Source organism: Ambystoma mexicanum, chromosome 2q (assembly GCF_040938575.1).
Source record: "Ambystoma mexicanum isolate Mex_15411 chromosome 2q, UKY_AmexF1_1, whole genome shotgun sequence".
Lineage (NCBI taxonomy): Eukaryota > Metazoa > Chordata > Amphibia > Caudata > Ambystomatidae > Ambystoma > Ambystoma mexicanum.
In genome coordinates, this window is record NC_090924.1 from 55,806,271 (window position 1) to 55,825,922 (window position 19,652).

At 46.2% G+C, this 19,652-nt stretch overlaps 1 protein-coding gene across 1 annotated transcript in view; it reads left to right on the top strand.

Moving 5' to 3' along the window:
* DNASE1 (deoxyribonuclease 1) overlaps positions 1-19,652 on the top strand; it is a 217,228-nt gene that overhangs the window by 155,384 nt on the left and 42,192 nt on the right. Inside the window, exon 3 of the mRNA XM_069646451.1 lies at positions 19,289-19,377. Coding sequence (XP_069502552.1) covers positions 19,289-19,377 — 89 coding nt within the window. The remainder of the gene's footprint in view (positions 1-19,288; positions 19,378-19,652) is intronic.

Sequence of the window (19,652 nt, forward strand, 5' to 3'; positions counted from 1 at the left end):
GGTGAGGCCCCCTTACAGTTTTTTGCACTCGGCCAGCGGCGGCATATCCGCACACAGGAGACTTGAGAAATCTACCCTTGAGTTTGTGTGCAGGATCCCAAATATGGTTTATTACTACTTTCTCTACTGAAGAAAGGTTCATGCCAGACTAACTTTTTTATCATATGAATAAATATATATAAAATGGCATGAGCTCTCCACTGCGCCACCTCCAATTCTCTGAGGGTCAATCACTTTTCCAAGCAAAGAGTTGAGGGCAGATCTCTTTCTTCGGCTGGGGCCGCCCTCTGGAAACAGCCTCCCTGCCTCGCTAAAAACGAGGAGCACCATCTCCGGTTCCGGAAGCACCTCAAGACCTGTTTATTTGCTTCTGCCTTCTTTCTTCCTCTCCCTTGCTGATCACCTGCCTGATCCATGTACTGGTCACCTGGTCAAGCTCTGAATTCGGGCCCAGGTCCCTGCCTGTACGTCCTATTGCAATCCCGCACTGCCTCTTGGCTCCCCTGCACTTGTGGTCTGTATCTGTAACCCTACAGTCCCCGCTCTTGCTCGTATTGTCCACCCGTTGGCTACACTTATGAGTACTCACACTTGCCACCAGTTGGCTGCACTCTTGTTTCTACTTTGTTCCTGCACTTCTGCATCCTACCCCACCCTCTGCACTTCTCCCCTCCCCATTCCCTGCTCTTGTACGATCTGAATGACACAAGGCCTAGTAAGATCTGTGTTTTGTCCTACTATTTTGTTTCTCCCTCCTTGCCTTGTCGCGCCTAGAAACACTTGCGTACAGGCACGTTATAAATGCCATATCATATAATTAAGGAGCACCCTGCCCCTGTTTGCGCATTAAAACACACATCATACACAGTGACAAATGATGTACAGTGGAGGCTGGTACATTTCTGAACTTAAGAGGCTTAAATGTTTGTTCCAATTAGTCAGGATCAACAGAGCACAGTGAGGGAGCCCAAACCAAAGGGTGGCTTGGGTGGGGGGGTTCTCACTCCCAAGAAAATGTTTGAAACATTGGGTTAAAAGTATGCATTTTATAGCACTTTCTTTGCAAAATTGGGTAGAAATCCACAGTTTGCAATTGGTTTTGTATGGAAGCACATGGAAATTCCCAATAGTTGCAAATCACAAATTGTGCATAGGAACATTTTCCAATACATTTCATGCCGCCTTTCCACACGGGATATGCTAGTATAAACATATATTCATGCTGGTTGTTCTAATTATGTTGAAGCAGGCTGCATCAATATTTGCCATTATTACCATGTACGGATTCCCAACCAGTAAAAATGCCATGCCACAGAAAGTATATCCAGGCTGACTGTGTACCATAAGTGTTATTACTGGCTAGATTGGCCTACATTCAAAGTGGGCCAATTTAGCCAAGTAGTATGTTTGCTTTAACCTTGATGCATAGTCCTGTGCATCAAGGGTAAAGCAAAAAGAGCAATGGCAATGCTAACAGTTTGGGCATTTGTGTAGGCATGGCAAAGGCACTTCTGTATTGGTATTAGCTGGCCATTGATAGTGCCAGTGCAAAATGGTTTGAGTACCTGAGCAGCTAATAGCAGTGCCTCGTAAATGCCTAATACTTATACATAAGCCAAAACTGTTGGCTTTGCCAATGCTTATTTTTAAAAGAATTTCAGCGAAAGACATGCAGGGTGTTTTTAAATTGAGTGGCCAGAGGCAGACCTGATTAAGACATTTTTATTACACCAGTTACGTGTTTACAACTCCAATGAAGTCATGAACTCTTAGAAGACTCCTTTGAGGAAACACTTGCAGGCACATTGAGGGCAAAGTTTGATGGCTAGCCATGTTTAAAGCTAGCCCAAAGAGTTCCAGTGAGGAGTTGTTTTGGGTGGGGAGGACAGGGACTGGGTGAGAATGCCATAGGGATAAGCATGGCCATGAGAAGTCATTTCACTGTTAGCACCTGCATTCATATCCATACACTTTTAGGTAATTGAAATCGTGATGTGGGGTTAGCACTTGCATGCTAGGGGAGTGATTAGAAGGGAAGTGGTGACATGCGACATCTCATTCTCACAGCAGTCCTTAAGTGTGATGTTTCAGAAATGAAGGCAAGAGGTAGCTGCTTGTAACATTGAAGCTTCACCAGAATAGTCTCATTCGAAAAGTGGAAAGATTTTAGGTGCCCCCACACAAGGAAGTTTGCCCCTTCCTCACAGCTACTGACGTTAGCACCTCTCCCAACATTTGAAGTATTAGTCCCCTTTCCCCCCTGACATTTTAGCCTAGGTGCACCTCTGATGCCATGAGCCCACCCCTTAATGAAGTGGCCCCCAGGGTGGCTACATTTAGGGGTGGTGCTGAACACACACTCACAAAAAACACTTTCACCCATGCATTCAACCACCAGTTACACAACTCCATACATGCATGTATACATAAAACCAAACACAGCATTGACACAAACATCAACATGCACGCATGCATTCATACATACATACACATATACATACTCATTTAATTTAAATACACATACACACTTTTAATTTAAAATAAAAAACACTTACCTTACCTCCATGCACCCTTAAAAAGCATCCACGCAGCCGACACGTAGACATGCTGCCTGACAAGAGAGAACTCCTCTCCCATCAGTCAGCGGGGTCACGCTGAGCAATGTGAACACACTGACTGTCAATAGAGACCTCCTCTCCCATCAGGCAGCGTGGTCACGCTGAGCAACGTGAGCACACTGACTGACAAGAGAGAACTCCTCTCCCATCAGTCAGCGTGGTCACGCTGAGCAACGTGAACACACTGATTGACAAGCGAGGAGTCCTCTCTAATCAAGATGAACACACTGACTGACAGGAGAACTCTCCTGTCAGTCAGCGTGGTCATGCTGAGCAACGTGAACACACTGACTGACAAGAGAGAACTCCTCTCCCATCAGTCAGTGTGGTCACACTGACAACATAACATACTGACTGACAAGAGAGAACTCCTCTCCTGTCAGTCAGCATGGTCATGCTGAGCAACGTGAACACTGACTGACGAGAGAGAACTTCTCTCCCATCAGTCAGCGTGGTCACACTGACAACATGAACACACTGACTGACAAGAGAAAACTCCTTTCCTGTCAGTCAGCGTGGTCATGCTGAGCAACTTGAACACACTGACTGACAAGAGAGAACTCCTCTCCTGTCAGTCAGCATGATCACGCTGACATGAACATACTGACTGACAGGAGAGGAGTCCTCTCCCATCAGTCAGTGTGGTCACACTGACAACATGAACACACTGACTGACAAGAGAGAACTCCTCTCCCATCAGTCAGCGTGGTCACACTGACAACATGAACATACTGACTGACAAGAGAGAACTCCTCTCCTGTCAGTCAGCATGATCACGCTGACATGAACATACTGACTGACGGGAGAGGAGTCCTCTCCCATCAGTCAGTGTGGTCACACTGACAACATGAACACACTGACTGACAAGAGAGAACTCCTCTCCCATCAGTCAGCGTGGTCACACTGACAACATGAACACACTGACTGACAAGAGAGAACTCCTCTCCTGTCAGTCAGTGTGGTCACGCTGAGCAACGTGAACACACTGACTGACAGGAGAGGAGTCCTCTCTTGTCAGTCAGCGTGTCCACGTTTTCAGCTGAATGACGGGAGGCAGCAGAGCTCACTTCTGAGCCCTGCTGTCTCCCATTATTTTGCTGTTTGTTGCGGAGCCAAACGGCTTCACAAGAAACAGCAAAATCATTGCAGGGGCAGCACAGTCCCCCGTGTGAATAAAGGACACGGGAGACTGTGCTGCCTTCCACTTAGGAGAGGGGGCCGCGAGGCCCCCAGCAAGCGCGAGGCCCGGGGCAGTTTGCCCCCCCTGCACCCCCCTCGTGACGGCCCTGCCTCCCAGCCTCGTTTCCGCAGCTTTCACATGTTTATCGAGACAATCCATGGATTTAGCCAAAGTGGAGCCATTATCTTTCATCTCCTTCTTGATCTCTGCCAACATGAACTGTAGATCCAATTTCGGGCTGGATAGTCCTCCATTTTCGTCTGGACTTGCAGAGCGTTAACCGGTGCCACTGTACCCTGTTGATTCCTTTTAGAGGATTCCTGGCCTGCATAAGAGATTTGATGTCTCCCGAATCGGCCCCCCTCTGTTCTGTTGGGATTATAGCTATTGTGTCACTGCCAGGGCGGCACGTTCCTTGGGATCACTACAGAAAGAACTTGGTATCTCAGAGCAGCTTGATTAATGCAGGGTCCTGGCTCCAGAAGCAAATACTGCTGTGTGAGATGCAAGTGACCCCTCTATAGTGCACAGCAAGCCTCCTAGTGCTGTACAGAACCTTATACGCACCTGTACCATGGATGAAGAGGGTATAATCAAAGTGGGTCCATAGGCACTCTCATCTAGGAAGGACACTGGATGGTAAATGGACCGTGCACCAACAATGAGCATAGCATGGCAGGATGTCCCTTGTTAGCATGTCCTTTCCGTGCACATGGTGGTAAGGTGCCTCACCTCCTGCCTGTGCCCCTAGAATAGTGTGTTAGCCCCAGCTCTCCCCCTCGCCGCATCTCCGACCACTATACGAGTGACACAGTGTTGCACACAGTTATATAACTGTCTGAGCCCTTACGGGGAATGTAGGGTCTGTTACCCACCGGAACAGAGATAAACCTCACCCACTATTTGAAACACCAGCATTTCATCCAGGGAGCCCTCCCGCTTCCACCACCAGCTCACCAGAGTTCAGAGAAGCCAACCGTGGACCACTCATGCCCCCGTCGCTTATATATCGGAGGGGGGAGGCACTCAACCCGAAGATGGTTGCGCACCTTGTCTGTCCTGTTCTCAGGGCAGACCTCCTTTACTTTCCTCCAGAGCTGCAGGGATGGGGCCTGAGCGAAGTTAAGCAAGGTCAACGATTATCCATGCAGGACATATTTGCACGCAGCTCGGACGAAATCTCAGATACGGATGTCAATGTCGTTGGTTGTGGGGCTCCAATCGGTGGCCGCCATCTTGGATCACTCTTGGCGCTGCATCAGACCTTCCTAACAGCTCACATCGGGCTCAGGAGAGAGTCATCCGAGTGTCACAGAATCCATGGGGTTTCAGATGACCCCCATAACGGGGGTACCTCGGCAGTCCTCTCTCAAATGGCGGATGGGGCTCTGATTTACCATGGATTTATGGAGTACACAGAGGAAGCATGTTCACAGCTTCCCTGGCAAGACACGCCCTTTAACCCCTCTTATAGTGCACTTTTAGTAAGAACTAACAGAACTTACTCATTTTCCAAACCAGTTCTGTAGACAGACATGATAACACTCTCTCATCAATTGTTGAAAATGAATGATCCTGTAGGTTGCTCTTCCTCCTCACCCTGGTTTGGTGCAGTTAGTTGCGGTGTATATTTCTCGGAAACCGTGCATCCTAGGGCCTTAAAATGTGTTTCCCTTCCCGGGGAACATGGTTTACGGCCTCGTTGGCAGGCACCATCTCGCAAAAATCTTCTGGAAAAGTAATTTCACCTGATGTGGCAAACATTTTTGTTTCCCTTCCTGGTAAACAAGGTTTATGGTTTCGTATGCAGGCACCATCTCGCACACAACCTCTGGAAAAGTACTTTCTATTTTTGGTGAAATCCGGGGAAAGGGATGTGGTGTACTAATGTCATGTAGCCAGTGATGTCTGGAGGGTCCTAACAGGTAAGTATGCAAAAGGTGGTGCAGATTGGTGAAACAGTGTGGAATTGTATAAGTAACACATCTTTGTCAAGCCACAAACCCTGCCACAAACGCAAAAAACACATTTTGACTTTTATGTATATAGATAAACAGCTAAATTTAAAAAAAAACTGGAGCCTCATTTTCTTTTCTTTTTATACTAGAGTGTCATCTTGTGGCCAAAGTAGGAAACCATTTTGTAGGGACTGCATACCGAACCTCTTTGTTAATCAGCACACAATGAAGGTTGCTTCATTTCTTTAGCATTTACTTTTTTAGGAGCAAATGCGATGATGGGCAAGCAGAATTCTGCCTATGTTTAAAATAGCACATAGAAATATGACATTCCTCTGCCAAATCCTCCCATCTGCGTTCTGAGGGAGATGGGAAGAGGGGAGATGCTGAGCAGCAGGCAAGGGGACAACATTTAAAATATGTGCAGATGAAGCGCTGCAATATTACCGTCCCCCCAGCACCTCTGGCCAGAATGCAAAAAGCAGAGACACACTTCTACTGCACAGAAAGCGCGGTGAGGTTGCAGATCCTTGGTAGCACTTTCTGTAATGTGGAAATGTGGCTTACAATTTGACTATCTGCTTATTATGCGTGCAGTCTGCCATCTTGTGGTCTTTTAGTGTAATATCTTTTAAAAATATTCTTCACATACAAAGTTTTTTTTACGGAAAAGCTAGAACTTTGTAAGGAATGGCGCCTGTTTTCTACACTAACAACACCTGCAGGGTGCCGTTAATAACCCTTCTTTAGGGCGGTGCAGGAAGGGTGCTCTGAATTCAGACTAAAGTCGTTGCCAGCCCCTTACACGTGAGGCAGATGGCAAGGCTGTTTCTATGCCAGAGAGCACGGCTTTGCAGGAGTGGCAGACGTGATTTATTGCTGCTGCTCTCGGATGACATCAGAATGCATTGCCTCATGCTACAGGGTCTCTTAGCTGAGACTCATCACTTTTCCATTTGAACATGCACCTCTAAATCAGGCCCTCAGGGTCTGCGGCCAACAGCGCATTAGGAGCACATCATTTACCCTGGTGAGCACTGGGACCCTGGGGATGAACAAGTGGCCTGCACGGCAGCAGCAGGTATTACATATGACATCATAGTACCTTGACGTCTATCTGGGTAACCAGGCCGCGGCTTCTCTGCAGTTTCCAAATAATCTTTCTTCTTTTTATTGTTTTCCACCGTCATGTTGTTCTTTTCAGCCCTCAGAACATTGCACTCCCTGGGCAGGCCATGGCTAAAAACAGGTGCATCCGTTCAACCACATGCCCAAAAGAAATGCCATTATTTATTTTGTTTTATTATTTCATTTATAAAGTGCACTAAACCCAGAGGCATCGAGGGGCTGGTTTCATGAATGCAGTGCAACAATAGGTGAAATAGGTACAACAGTTAGCACAAATGTCTGAATGGGTCGATATCATAGTGAGGCCAAATTAGGAGAGGAGAACGCCCCGTCAACTTCTGGGTGAAGAAGCAGAATGTTGTGGTGGCATTAATGTCTTAAGTAAGCAAGTAAAACACTGAGGTGAGCGTAGGAAATTATACCACCCATGTTCATCTCATGAGTGAAAAGCAGGGTCTTCAGGTGCTTGCGGAATGTCAAGTGAGAGTTTTCAGATCTTAGAGGTGGAGGAAGCAATGATCGGGAAGCTCAATCTCGGGGTGATAAGATGGTGCGTGTTGGAGGTACGGGTGGGTCTAGCAGACTGTGCTTTTTTGAACTTCTCTGAGAGATATTTTGCTGCTGTGTTCGAGAGGCATTTGAGCGTGATGGCTAGCGTTTTGAAATCGTATGCGCTCATGAATTGGTAGCCAATGCACGCTTCTAGTCGCGGCAGAGATGTGCTCATGTTTTGAAATGTTGAGGGCTGGCCTGAGAGCACTGTTCTGTATCACCTGCAGCTTACTGAGTTTGCAATTGGAGGTGCTCCAAAACAAGACATTACAATAGTCTACTCTGGAGCCGGTGAGTGCCCTCACGATGGAGAGGTGGTTATCGGTGGAGAGTAAGGGTCTCAAGCATTAATTCTTTGGTGATGTAGGCTTCAGAGGAGGCAATGGTGTTGTTTTGCCTGGGGGGTGAGAGAGTCGAGTCTAAGTAAACACTGAGGGTCTTAACCTCACTCGGGACTGAGCTAGTGATACCGTCGATGACAAAGGATTTGTGGGCTTCATCCAAATTGTTTAGTTGGGTTTGTGAGCCGACCAGGAGGATCTTAGTCTTGTCATCATTGAGAGATAGCATGTTGGGAGCCATCCAAGTCTGGGTGGTTTGATAGACTGTGTGTAGAGTGTTTAAATCGGTGGCATAGTCGTTGGTAATGGGTAGAATAGTTGTCTATCATTGGCATAATTGGTGTATGAAATGTCTTGGTTATCTATAGATCAAAAAGGGATTTCTATAAATATATTGTACAAGGTGGGAAATATGCAGGAGCCTTGGGGCTGGAGAGGCGGATGCGGTAGGTGAAAGAACTCTCATGGACCGGTTGAATAGAAAAGAGGAGATCCAGGCGATGGCTCTAGTGGCGAAATGAGCTGCTGAGATTAGGTGTTGGCATGGGATTTGATGGTCTATGAGATCAAAGGCAGCCAATAGGTCCGGCAGGAGGAGGAGGGCTGTTTTACCCAAATCTTTGAATTTGTCTAATTGATTTTTTAGGTCAGGTCAAGTATGGGAGTTTCTGCGCCGTGACCTGGTCGAAACCCAGATTGGCTCAGGTCTAGCAGGTTTTTGGATTCCAGATGAGACTGAATCTGGAGGTATGCTGCACAAAGTTTTTGAAGAGAAATGTGATGGTGGTGATAGGGTGGTTGTTTGTAGGAATGGCCGGATCTAGGGTGTTTTATTTTTAACAGTGGTAGGGCCCATGCATCCTTTAAGTTGGTTGGCACTGAGCTGGAGGCAAATAATGTGTTGATGAGTGTGGAGATGAAGGGTGCTAGCGCTTCAGCACAGTCTTTGGGGACTGTGGCAAGGCAGACATCCCCTTGGCATTTAGATGGTTTAAGACCTTTGATGATCTGTATGACTTTGGGTACCAAGATCAGACGGAAGTTGAATAGCGAGGGGTTTTGGAGGGGAGCTGATGGATCAGTGGCAGGGATGTTAGGGGAGCAGCTGTTCAAGGTATTATTCTTCAGTTGAATCTTTATCTGAAGAGATGCCATTTTGTTTACTAGGGCATTCTGTATGTTAGAGCACCAGGTGCTGTCTTTAGTACAGTAGGAGGCTGGAGGTACAGGTGTTTGTAACTCCTGCACAGGGCTGTCAGAAGATGTGGTGAGGCCCGGGGCAAAACATTTGGTGAGGCCCCCTTACAGTTTTTTGCACTCGGCCAGCGGCGGCATATCCGCACACAGGAGACTTGAGAAATCTACCCTTGAGTTTGTGTGCAGGATCCCAAATATGGTTTATTACTACTTTCTCTACTGAAGAAAGGTTCATGCCAGACTAACTTTTTTATCATATGAATAAATATATATAAAATGGCATGAGCTCTCCACTGCGCCACCTCCAATTCTCTGAGGGTCAATCACTTTTCCAAGCAAAGAGTTGAGGGCAGATCTCTTTCTTCGGCTGGGGCCGCCCTCTGGAAACAGCCTCCCTGCCTCGCTAAAAACGAGGAGCACCATCTCCGGTTCCGGAAGCACCTCAAGACCTGTTTATTTGCTTCTGCCTTCTTTCTTCCTCTCCCTTGCTGATCACCTGCCTGATCCATGTACTGGTCACCTGGTCAAGCTCTGAATTCGGGCCCAGGTCCCTGCCTGTACGTCCTATTGCAATCCCGCACTGCCTCTTGGCTCCCCTGCACTTGTGGTCTGTATCTGTAACCCTACAGTCCCCGCTCTTGCTCGTATTGTCCACCCGTTGGCTACACTTATGAGTACTCACACTTGCCACCAGTTGGCTGCACTCTTGTTTCTACTTTGTTCCTGCACTTCTGCATCCTACCCCACCCTCTGCACTTCTCCCCTCCCCATTCCCTGCTCTTGTACGATCTGAATGACACAAGGCCTAGTAAGATCTGTGTTTTGTCCTACTATTTTGTTTCTCCCTCCTTGCCTTGTCGCGCCTAGAAACACTTGCGTACAGGCACGTTATAAATGCCATATCATATAATTAAGGAGCACCCTGCCCCTGTTTGCGCATTAAAACACACATCATACACAGTGACAAATGATGTACAGTGGAGGCTGGTACATTTCTGAACTTAAGAGGCTTAAATGTTTGTTCCAATTAGTCAGGATCAACAGAGCACAGTGAGGGAGCCCAAACCAAAGGGTGGCTTGGGTGGGGGGGTTCTCACTCCCAAGAAAATGTTTGAAACATTGGGTTAAAAGTATGCATTTTATAGCACTTTCTTTGCAAAATTGGGTAGAAATCCACAGTTTGCAATTGGTTTTGTATGGAAGCACATGGAAATTCCCAATAGTTGCAAATCACAAATTGTGCATAGGAACATTTTCCAATACATTTCATGCCGCCTTTCCACACGGGATATGCTAGTATAAACATATATTCATGCTGGTTGTTCTAATTATGTTGAAGCAGGCTGCATCAATATTTGCCATTATTACCATGTACGGATTCCCAACCAGTAAAAATGCCATGCCACAGAAAGTATATCCAGGCTGACTGTGTACCATAAGTGTTATTACTGGCTAGATTGGCCTACATTCAAAGTGGGCCAATTTAGCCAAGTAGTATGTTTGCTTTAACCTTGATGCATAGTCCTGTGCATCAAGGGTAAAGCAAAAAGAGCACTGGCAATGCTAACAGTTTGGGCATTTGTGTAGGCATGGCAAAGGCACTTCTGTATTGGTATTAGCTGGCCATTGATAGTGTCAGTGCAAAATGGTTTGAGTACCTGAGCAGCTAATAGCAGTGCCTCGTAAATGCCTAATACTTATACATAAGCCAAAACTGTTGGCTTTGCCAATGCTTATTTTTAAAAGAATTTCAGCGAAAGACATGCAGGGTGTTTTTAAATTGAGTGGCCAAAGGCAGACCTGATTAAGACATTTTTATTACACCAGTTACGTGTTTACAACTCCAATGAAGTCATGAACTCTTAGAAGACTCCTTTGAGGAAACACTTGCAGGCACATTGAGGGCAAAGTTTGATGGCTAGCCATGTTTAAAGCTAGCCCAAAGAGTTCCAGTGAGGAGTTGTTTTGGGTGGGGAGGACAGGGACTGGGTGAGAATGCCATAGGGATAAGCATGGCCATGAGAAGTCATTTCACTCTTAGCACCTGCATTCATATCCATACACTTTTAGGTAATTGAAATCGTGATGTGGGGTTAGCACTTGCATGCTAGGGGAGTGATTAGAAGGGAAGTGGTGACATGCGACATCTCATTCTCACAGCAGTCCTTAAGTGTGATGTTTCAGAAATGAAGGCAAGAGGTAGCTGCTTGTAACATTGAAGCTTCACCAGAATAGTCTCATTCGAAAAGTGGAAAGATTTTAGGTGCCCCCACACAAGGAAGTTTGCCCCTTCCTCACAGCTACTGACGTTAGCACCTCTCCCAACATTTGAAGTATTAGTCCCCTTTCCCCCCTGACATTTTAGCCTAGGTGCACCTCTGATGCCATGAGCCCACCCCTTAATGAAGTGGCCCCCAGGGTGGCTACATTTAGGGGTGGTGCTGAACACACACTCACAAAAAACACTTTCACCCATGCATTCAACCACCAGTTACACAACTCCATACATGCATGTATACATAAAACCAAACACAGCATTGACACAAACATCAACATGCACGCATGCATTCATACATACATACACATATACATACTCATTTAATTTAAATACACATACACACTTTTAATTTAAAATAAAAAACACTTACCTTACCTCCATGCACCCTTAAAAAGCATCCACGCAGCCGACACGTAGACATGCTGCCTGACAAGAGAGAACTCCTCTCCCATCAGTCAGCGGGGTCACGCTGAGCAATGTGAACACACTGACTGTCAATAGAGAACTCCTCTCCCATCAGGCAGCGTGGTCACGCTGAGCAACGTGAGCACACTGACTGACAAGAGAGAACTCCTCTCCCATCAGTCAGCGTGGTCACGCTGAGCAACGTGAACACACTGATTGACAAGCGAGGAGTCCTCTCTAATCAAGATGAACACACTGACTGACAGGAGAACTCTCCTGTCAGTCAGCGTGGTCATGCTGAGCAACGTGAACACACTGACTGACAAGAGAGAACTCCTCTCCCATCAGTCAGTGTGGTCACACTGACAACATAACATACTGACTGACAAGAGAGAACTCCTCTCCTGTCAGTCAGCATGGTCATGCTGAGCAACGTGAACACTGACTGACGAGAGAGAACTTCTCTCCCATCAGTCAGCGTGGTCACACTGACAACATGAACACACTGACTGACAAGAGAAAACTCCTTTCCTGTCAGTCAGCGTGGTCATGCTGAGCAACTTGAACACACTGACTGACAAGAGAGAACTCCTCTCCTGTCAGTCAGCATGATCACGCTGACATGAACATACTGACTGACAGGAGAGGAGTCCTCTCCCATCAGTCAGTGTGGTCACACTGACAACATGAACACACTGACTGACAAGAGAGAACTCCTCTCCCATCAGTCAGCGTGGTCACACTGACAACATGAACATACTGACTGACAAGAGAGAACTCCTCTCCTGTCAGTCAGCATGATCACGCTGACATGAACATACTGACTGACGGGAGAGGAGTCCTCTCCCATCAGTCAGTGTGGTCACACTGACAACATGAACACACTGACTGACAAGAGAGAACTCCTCTCCCATCAGTCAGCGTGGTCACACTGACAACATGAACACACTGACTGACAAGAGAGAACTCCTCTCCTGTCAGTCAGTGTGGTCACGCTGAGCAACGTGAACACACTGACTGACAGGAGAGGAGTCCTCTCTTGTCAGTCAGCGTGTCCACGTTTTCAGCTGAATGACGGGAGGCAGCAGAGCTCACTTCTGAGCCCTGCTGTCTCCCATTATTTTGCTGTTTGTTGCGGAGCCAAACGGCTTCACAAGAAACAGCAAAATCATTGCAGGGGCAGCACAGTCCCCCGTGTGAATAAAGGACACGGGAGACTGTGCTGCCTTCCACTTAGGAGAGGGGGCCGCGAGGCCCCCAGCAAGCGCGAGGCCCGGGGCAGTTTGCCCCCCCTGCACCCCCCTCGTGACGGCCCTGCTCCTGCAAAGAGCTCTTGTGTGCTTAAGTTTGTTTTGGAGATTCTGATGTTATAAGAAGAGCTTTTTGCTTGAATTATCGCAAGTTTGTAGCCTTTCACTAGAGAGTTGAAGTTAGCTTTGTTGGGTGCTGAGGGATTGTTCCTCCACAAGGTTTCAGCCGCATGTTTTTTTGCACAGAGTACTTTGTGGTCAGGGGTGAACCAAGTATGCAATGTGCAGGGGATTTAGCTTTACGTTGGGTCATAGGTGCCACTTTGTCAATGGCCGATGTAAGGATATAATTGTAATTGTCTACAAGGATAGTCGAGTCATTGGCAAAGGTTTGTTTTTTGATAAGCGTGTTCAGCAGAGGCAGGATGCTAGTAGAGGTGATGCTGCAGGAGTTTCTAGTTAGTGTGGGCGCAAGAGCGCAGCTGTAGTTGGTGCTGCGTTGGCTATTGGTATGTAAAGGGGGTAATGCTGTGATTGGTCCAGGGGCAGGGCAGGTTGGTTATTATCATGATGTTGTAGTTCAGGTCAATCAGCCAGTCTAGGATGCAGCCTTTGGAGTGGGTAGGGTTGAGGATGCGCTGCACAAAGCCTGATGCCTCGATGGCGCTGGTTAAGGATAGGGCATTTTAGTTGGTGGTAGCCCTTTAAACCCAGATTGAAATCCCCCATAACAATGTTTTAGAAGCAGGTTTGGAGTTGGTAGAGAGGAGTTGCTTGATATCCTCTTCAAAGGAGAGAGGAGGGCCTGGAGGTCGATGGATCAAGTGATTGGTTATAGTGGCCATGTGTGTGAGCATTAGTTTAACTGTGAGGAGTTCTACAGATGTAATGGTGGTGTTACTGATTTTTCTGATGTGTAGGGAGTCTTTGGCAATGAAGGCAACCCCACGCCCTCTTGTGTCTACTCTGTCATTTTGATAAATAGTGCATTTATGTTGATGTAAATAACTGCACAATTACAGAGCAGGCATGCTTCAAATAATGGCCACAGAAATAGCCACCGCTCAGCAGTCGTGCTTACTCTGGATGGGCACCGCGCTGTGAAGATGCCCACTGCAGTCAACAGCAGCTACCTGCCACATACAAACTGGCCTGTAGTCAGGCAGGGCTGCTTCCTGCTGTAAGACCCTTCTTTCACATACTTACTCATGCTTACTATGGATGGGTGCACAGGGCACTGTGCAGATGCGCACCACAGGCAACAGCAGCCACATGCTGCATACTATCTGATCTGCGGTAGTTTGGCAGAATTACTGCTGAACTACTTCCAAATGGAATTACTGTTTCCGCTACTTGGTCCCGTGGGTTTAACAAAGGATTACAATTGGTGGTAGGCGGTGAAAGTCCCCATCTTGTGGAGTTCATAGGACTCCATGGGGCTTTTGGCAGAATTACCACTGGCAGTAATTCCGGTGTGGTAATTCCGCAGAATTTAACAATTTTACTGAGGTAAAATGGAGGATTTACCTCCAGCATAAATCCTGTAAGCGCTATCGCCTCCTCGGCTGCTTACACAACAAAGCTCATGAACGCTGCCAGACACTTCTCTCCCCAGCAAGCTGCCTAACCACCCTAGAGCAACCATTGGCGCAAGACTAGATTACTGCAATGGCCTCCTCGCTGGAACTTCTAAACTCAATGTGGATTAACTACAGGTTATCCAAAACAATGCTCTACAAGCAGCCATGAACATCTCCAAAAGAGATCATGTCTCAGCCATGAGGAAAAAAGTTTACTGGCTAGCTATTCGTAAAAGGATCATTTCAAAACACTTTCCATCACACACAAATGCCTCTCTGACACCGCTCCCTAATACCTAAACTGGAAGATTGAAAGATCCATGTCTTCCAGGCCACTAAGAACAACCCATGCAAACTGTCTAACTGTACCAAAGGTGAAAAGGACAAGCTTCCCCTCAGTCGCAGCCAAACACTGGAACTCCCTTCCTCCTGATCTAAAAGCAGAAACTTCCTACAGCCCCTCCCCCCCGAAAGGCCTTAAAAGCATGGCTCTTTGCCTAATGTGACCCTATCAGTCATATGACCTCAAACTACATACAATAAGAACCTCTCTTTGTTTTCTGTGAATCTTGGTTTAACCGATTTGCAACAGCGCCCTGATGCCCACAGGCTTGGGCGCTTTACAAATGTGACAAATAAATAAGGCCAGACTCGAGATCCATACAAGTGGCTGTAACTCTGGCACCAGCACTTATTGACCGCTCGTCCAAACTCGGAATGGACTACGGCCTAAATACATTTATAGGTTTGCTTAAAATTCCATTGCAACCAGCCGCCAGTTTTTCTAAATAATTATTTGTCCGAATCTCCCAGGCAGCTACAGCCTTGTAATTGCCTGAAGTTGTAGCAATGCCTAATGAAGCTTTGCCCAAGTGTGTACTCTGTACTCTAAAACATTAGGTCACAGGTTTTTATATGTGATTTGCAGCCTCTCTGCAGTGTATGGGCCATGCAGTGAGGTAACAGCAGTGACTTCTTCTTATTGGTTTGCATATGATGTGCCCACTAGATGTGGCGTAATGTCCCATGTTATCTCAGTATGCCACATGCGCTGTGACAGGTGCCAATCATTGTACCTCATGCTTGACAGAGATAAATACATGTTTGTACTAAAAGAAAACATATTCTCTGCATAAGCAATGGGCTGAGCTTTGGTCAGCAGTGATCAGAGGCAACACAGAACAAGTGTTACGCCACTAAAGGAAAGTTCATTTGAAAATGGGTTTTACAGAACAAATATTGATCATCAACTCTTGTGGCTGGCAATTAAATTCAGCCATGAAACACTATTTGCGAGACCGAATAATGGCAAGCAAAAGGAGGGTTTTAGAACACACACTAGTGGCAGAATTGCTGCGACCCCTTGTATGATCATCAGAATTGCTGTGCCAGAGCTTGCCATAAACATGAACATTGCCCTGCGCACAGCGCAGAGAGGGCACGTACGCTTAACAAGCCCTGTGTATACCCGGTGTATCTGCAACTTTCATTCCCTAAAACTGGCAAACATGCCCAACAAAAGAACTGGAAACAATGAACACATAGGCGGCTGCCATGTGCTCCCATTCACAAAGGTCCACAGATATTCTGTGGTCAGTGGTACCAGCAGAACATGGGCACCGGTAGAAGCTCTAATATTATTACTGTCTGAACTAAAATGGAGCTTTAAGGGACAATGTATCTTTTAATTCACTAGCTGGAAAGAAGTATGGGTTACCAAAAGACATTGTTTAAGAGATATAATATATCTCTTTTCTCCTAAAAAGTACTCCAATTGGCAATGGGAAATAACACTTTACTCTCTAAAAAAATATTTTGCTCCAAACTTTAAAAATAGTGAGTAAAACACTTGGAGTTTAAACTCTTATCTGGAGCCCTGCTTGTAACAATGTCATCTGAAGGGGAATGACTAGACACATTATCTGGCCTGTAGGTTGCTTTAACCACACTCCCTCGCCCCAGCCTAAACAGAACTTCTGAGGTCCAACAGGGAGCCCCTAAAATCAGTCACAGAGGTTTGCCTTACAAGTTATTCAATAGCAATGCTCAGAGGCATGACGTGTGCAGTGTCTTCCCCTGCAAATGGAGGTGCATGCTCTGCAATTCATTGTTAGCTTAAACAAGATGGAGGGGATGTTACAGAAGCTAATCACAGAATACATTATTTTATTGAAACACCTTGTGTGCAGAGCACAAAAAGAGGTTCTGTGTGCACTTTCCTAGAATGTTACTGTCGGTTGCTGTCCTTTAGTGCAAACAAGCATCACATTTCCTTGACTGTCTGACTGGCAATCTCAGCCTATAAGAACAGTCTTTGCATAATGTGCACTGTTTGGGTTGGGCACAACCAACTACCTCCAGGCTGCTGCACTGCATCCAGTACTAGTTGACAGGGCGCAGTAAAACAGTAAAGTAGGCTCCTCAGGGGTTAAAAGCAGTAAAATGCTGACTGGGATATTTGCATTCCCACAGTACATTCCATGCAACACATATTAGCCTCACAGTTCTATTATGGAGCACTTTAAGAGCCAGAACATGCCAGGAATGTAAATACATGCCCCCTAATATTGTTTTGTTGGAGTGTACAAATGCTCATAGAAACCTTGAATTGGCATTAGAATTCCGAGTTACCATAGCATGCATTGAAGTATATGCCCAACGGAAGCCAATACATTGGAGAGTACACCAGTTGCCTGAAAAGCATTATAGATATGTGACTATCTGTAAGGTGGTTGCCAGAGTGGTATATTGCTGCACTCACACTCCTTAATCCTATTGTAATATTGCTCTTCCCCTATAGGGCAATGTTAGCACAGCTAACCTAGGATAAGCTGAGAATGAAATTTGCATACAAAAAATCCAGGGAAAATTAAATATATCACCCACAGATGTAATGTAAACCTGGGCTAGACCAGGATATCAAGCCAAGTCACTGTAATTTAGCTTTATTAACAGGGAGTGCCAATGTCAGATAAGTGTTTTGCATTATGAATGCTTCATAAGGTGCTAAATGTAACTGTGTTCTCTGCTAATGTTCTTCTGAGAAGCAGCTAGAATGAAGCTGAGCAAGCACACATGTGCAGAGCTTCATGGGACCATGGGACACCTATAACATTGTAGTGATGTCCTTGGTAGTAAGGCTGCAGACCACCTTTGTTTGAATGGGATTTTAATTATTTTAATACATTTCGCGCTTTGAGAAAGCACTGTCTTTTTTCTTGCCATAATTGTGGGGTGGGACTATATATCAGGACATGAAATTAGTTCTGTCACCCTAAGGTGAGCCTATAATTTAAATGTAAAACACAAATATTTCCACAACAGTTGCACAGTATTTGAGAAACATAGTTTACGGAACATATGCCTGCCATGAACAGGGTTTGGGGTAGAAAATAATGAGACTGAACATGCTTGAATTAATATGTGGCATGTTACATAACGGAGAGCAGTGGTCTGCAACTGGCTGCTCTCCAGATGTTTTGGTCTAGGACTCCTCTTATCCCTCACCATTGACTAAGGCTATGGCTGGTGGGAGTTGTATTCAAAAACACCTGGAGAGCTAAATGTTGCAAACACATGGCATAGAGTAAGCGTTTCGGACAATCTAACAGCCAAAGTATAATTGGAGCAATTTAGTATCTAAACTCTTGGTCAGCCTGTGTTACATCTATACTAGAGCTTCCTCAAGGCCTGCCTGGGGCATTCGTGCCTTAAATGTAAGGCTGGTATACGACTGTGCTTTGCTCATACCTATTTTGGATTGTTACATCGAATATAATAGTACATTTTGTCTTCCTAAATACCGAGTAGAATAATGGGATATTCGCACACCAAGATGTTCAGTAGATGTTCAGTAGATGTTCAGTAGATGTTCAGTAGATGTTGGTATGCTGGAGTTTTCTTGGATTGCAAATTACATTTGTTGGGATGGAACTAATTGTTCCTTATTTCATTACTTGATATAGCGTCTTTCGTTATTGACCACAATTGAGTTACCGATTGGTGGTACTCAGTCTTGGATTTTTAATGAATTCAAAGCTTCTTATATAGTTAATGATTCCCGTTAGGATTTAGTTATTGAACTTGTTAGTTCGATTCCACAAACCACAGGGGTAGACGTGGTTAGAAGCACTTTCTTTCTTGTGTCGTCAATCTCACAGCCATCAAGAGCTTCAATTAAACACTTGAAAGTGTGAAGCCGTTGAGGCCATGGCACTAGGGGCCCCCGGCCCCCGTACCCCCCAGCCCCCAGCAGACTGTAGAAAAGCGGGGGCAAGGCTGCACCCGTCATCGTATCGTAGGGGCTGCAGTGTCTAACTAGGCATTCATGCACTAACTAGTGCTTCTTCTTACAAGGGCGTGTGCTGCCCAAGACTCATCACCACTGCAGTGTCGCAATGAAGGGGCAAAGACAGGGTGCAGTTCTGTGGGCATGGAAGACCACTGCAGATACCATGCGATGTCGTGCAAAACCCGTATATTTATTTAACATAAGTGGTTGTGCAACAGCACTTGAAAAGACCAGCAGGAGAGATTGAGTGTGCAATAAATGACGCACAAAGCACAGCAACGCTGGGTTTTCTCCCTCTGCACGCCCAACTTCCCATGCCATTCTCTCTCGCTCTCCCGCCCACCCCCATTATTCCCTTTATGGGGCAGGATAAACTGTGGGCAGCCTCAATGCTCTGTCAGGAAGGATGAGCTTGCGCCACACAACAAGGCCGAGATACTCCAGGCAGCCTAGTAGCGGGTGAAGGCATAAATTGTGTACTAACCCTGTACCCGTGTGGTTTCCTCACAGATTCTGGCGCGGTATGATATCGTCGTGGTGCAGGAGGTCCGAGATAGTGACTTGAGTGCAGTTACGCCCCTAATGGAGAAACTCAACAGGTACGTTTGTAAATGTCTTTCCTCTCTGCTTGTCAATGTGTGTGCACCTGCGGTTCGCAATAGTTGAAGACAAAAGGGGCACTTCCAAGGTAGTGTTTCCAATTCGTAAAATATTGGCGAAGTAAGATTTCCTACACAAACGTAATTGTATTCAACACAGCTCCAGGAAAGGGTGGAACATGCTGTCCAACACGTTCCCCTTGGTTTAGAGGCGTTGGCTCCGGCACTCCCGCCTTACACTGCACCTGCATTTGCAATAGAAGCCTCCACAGAGC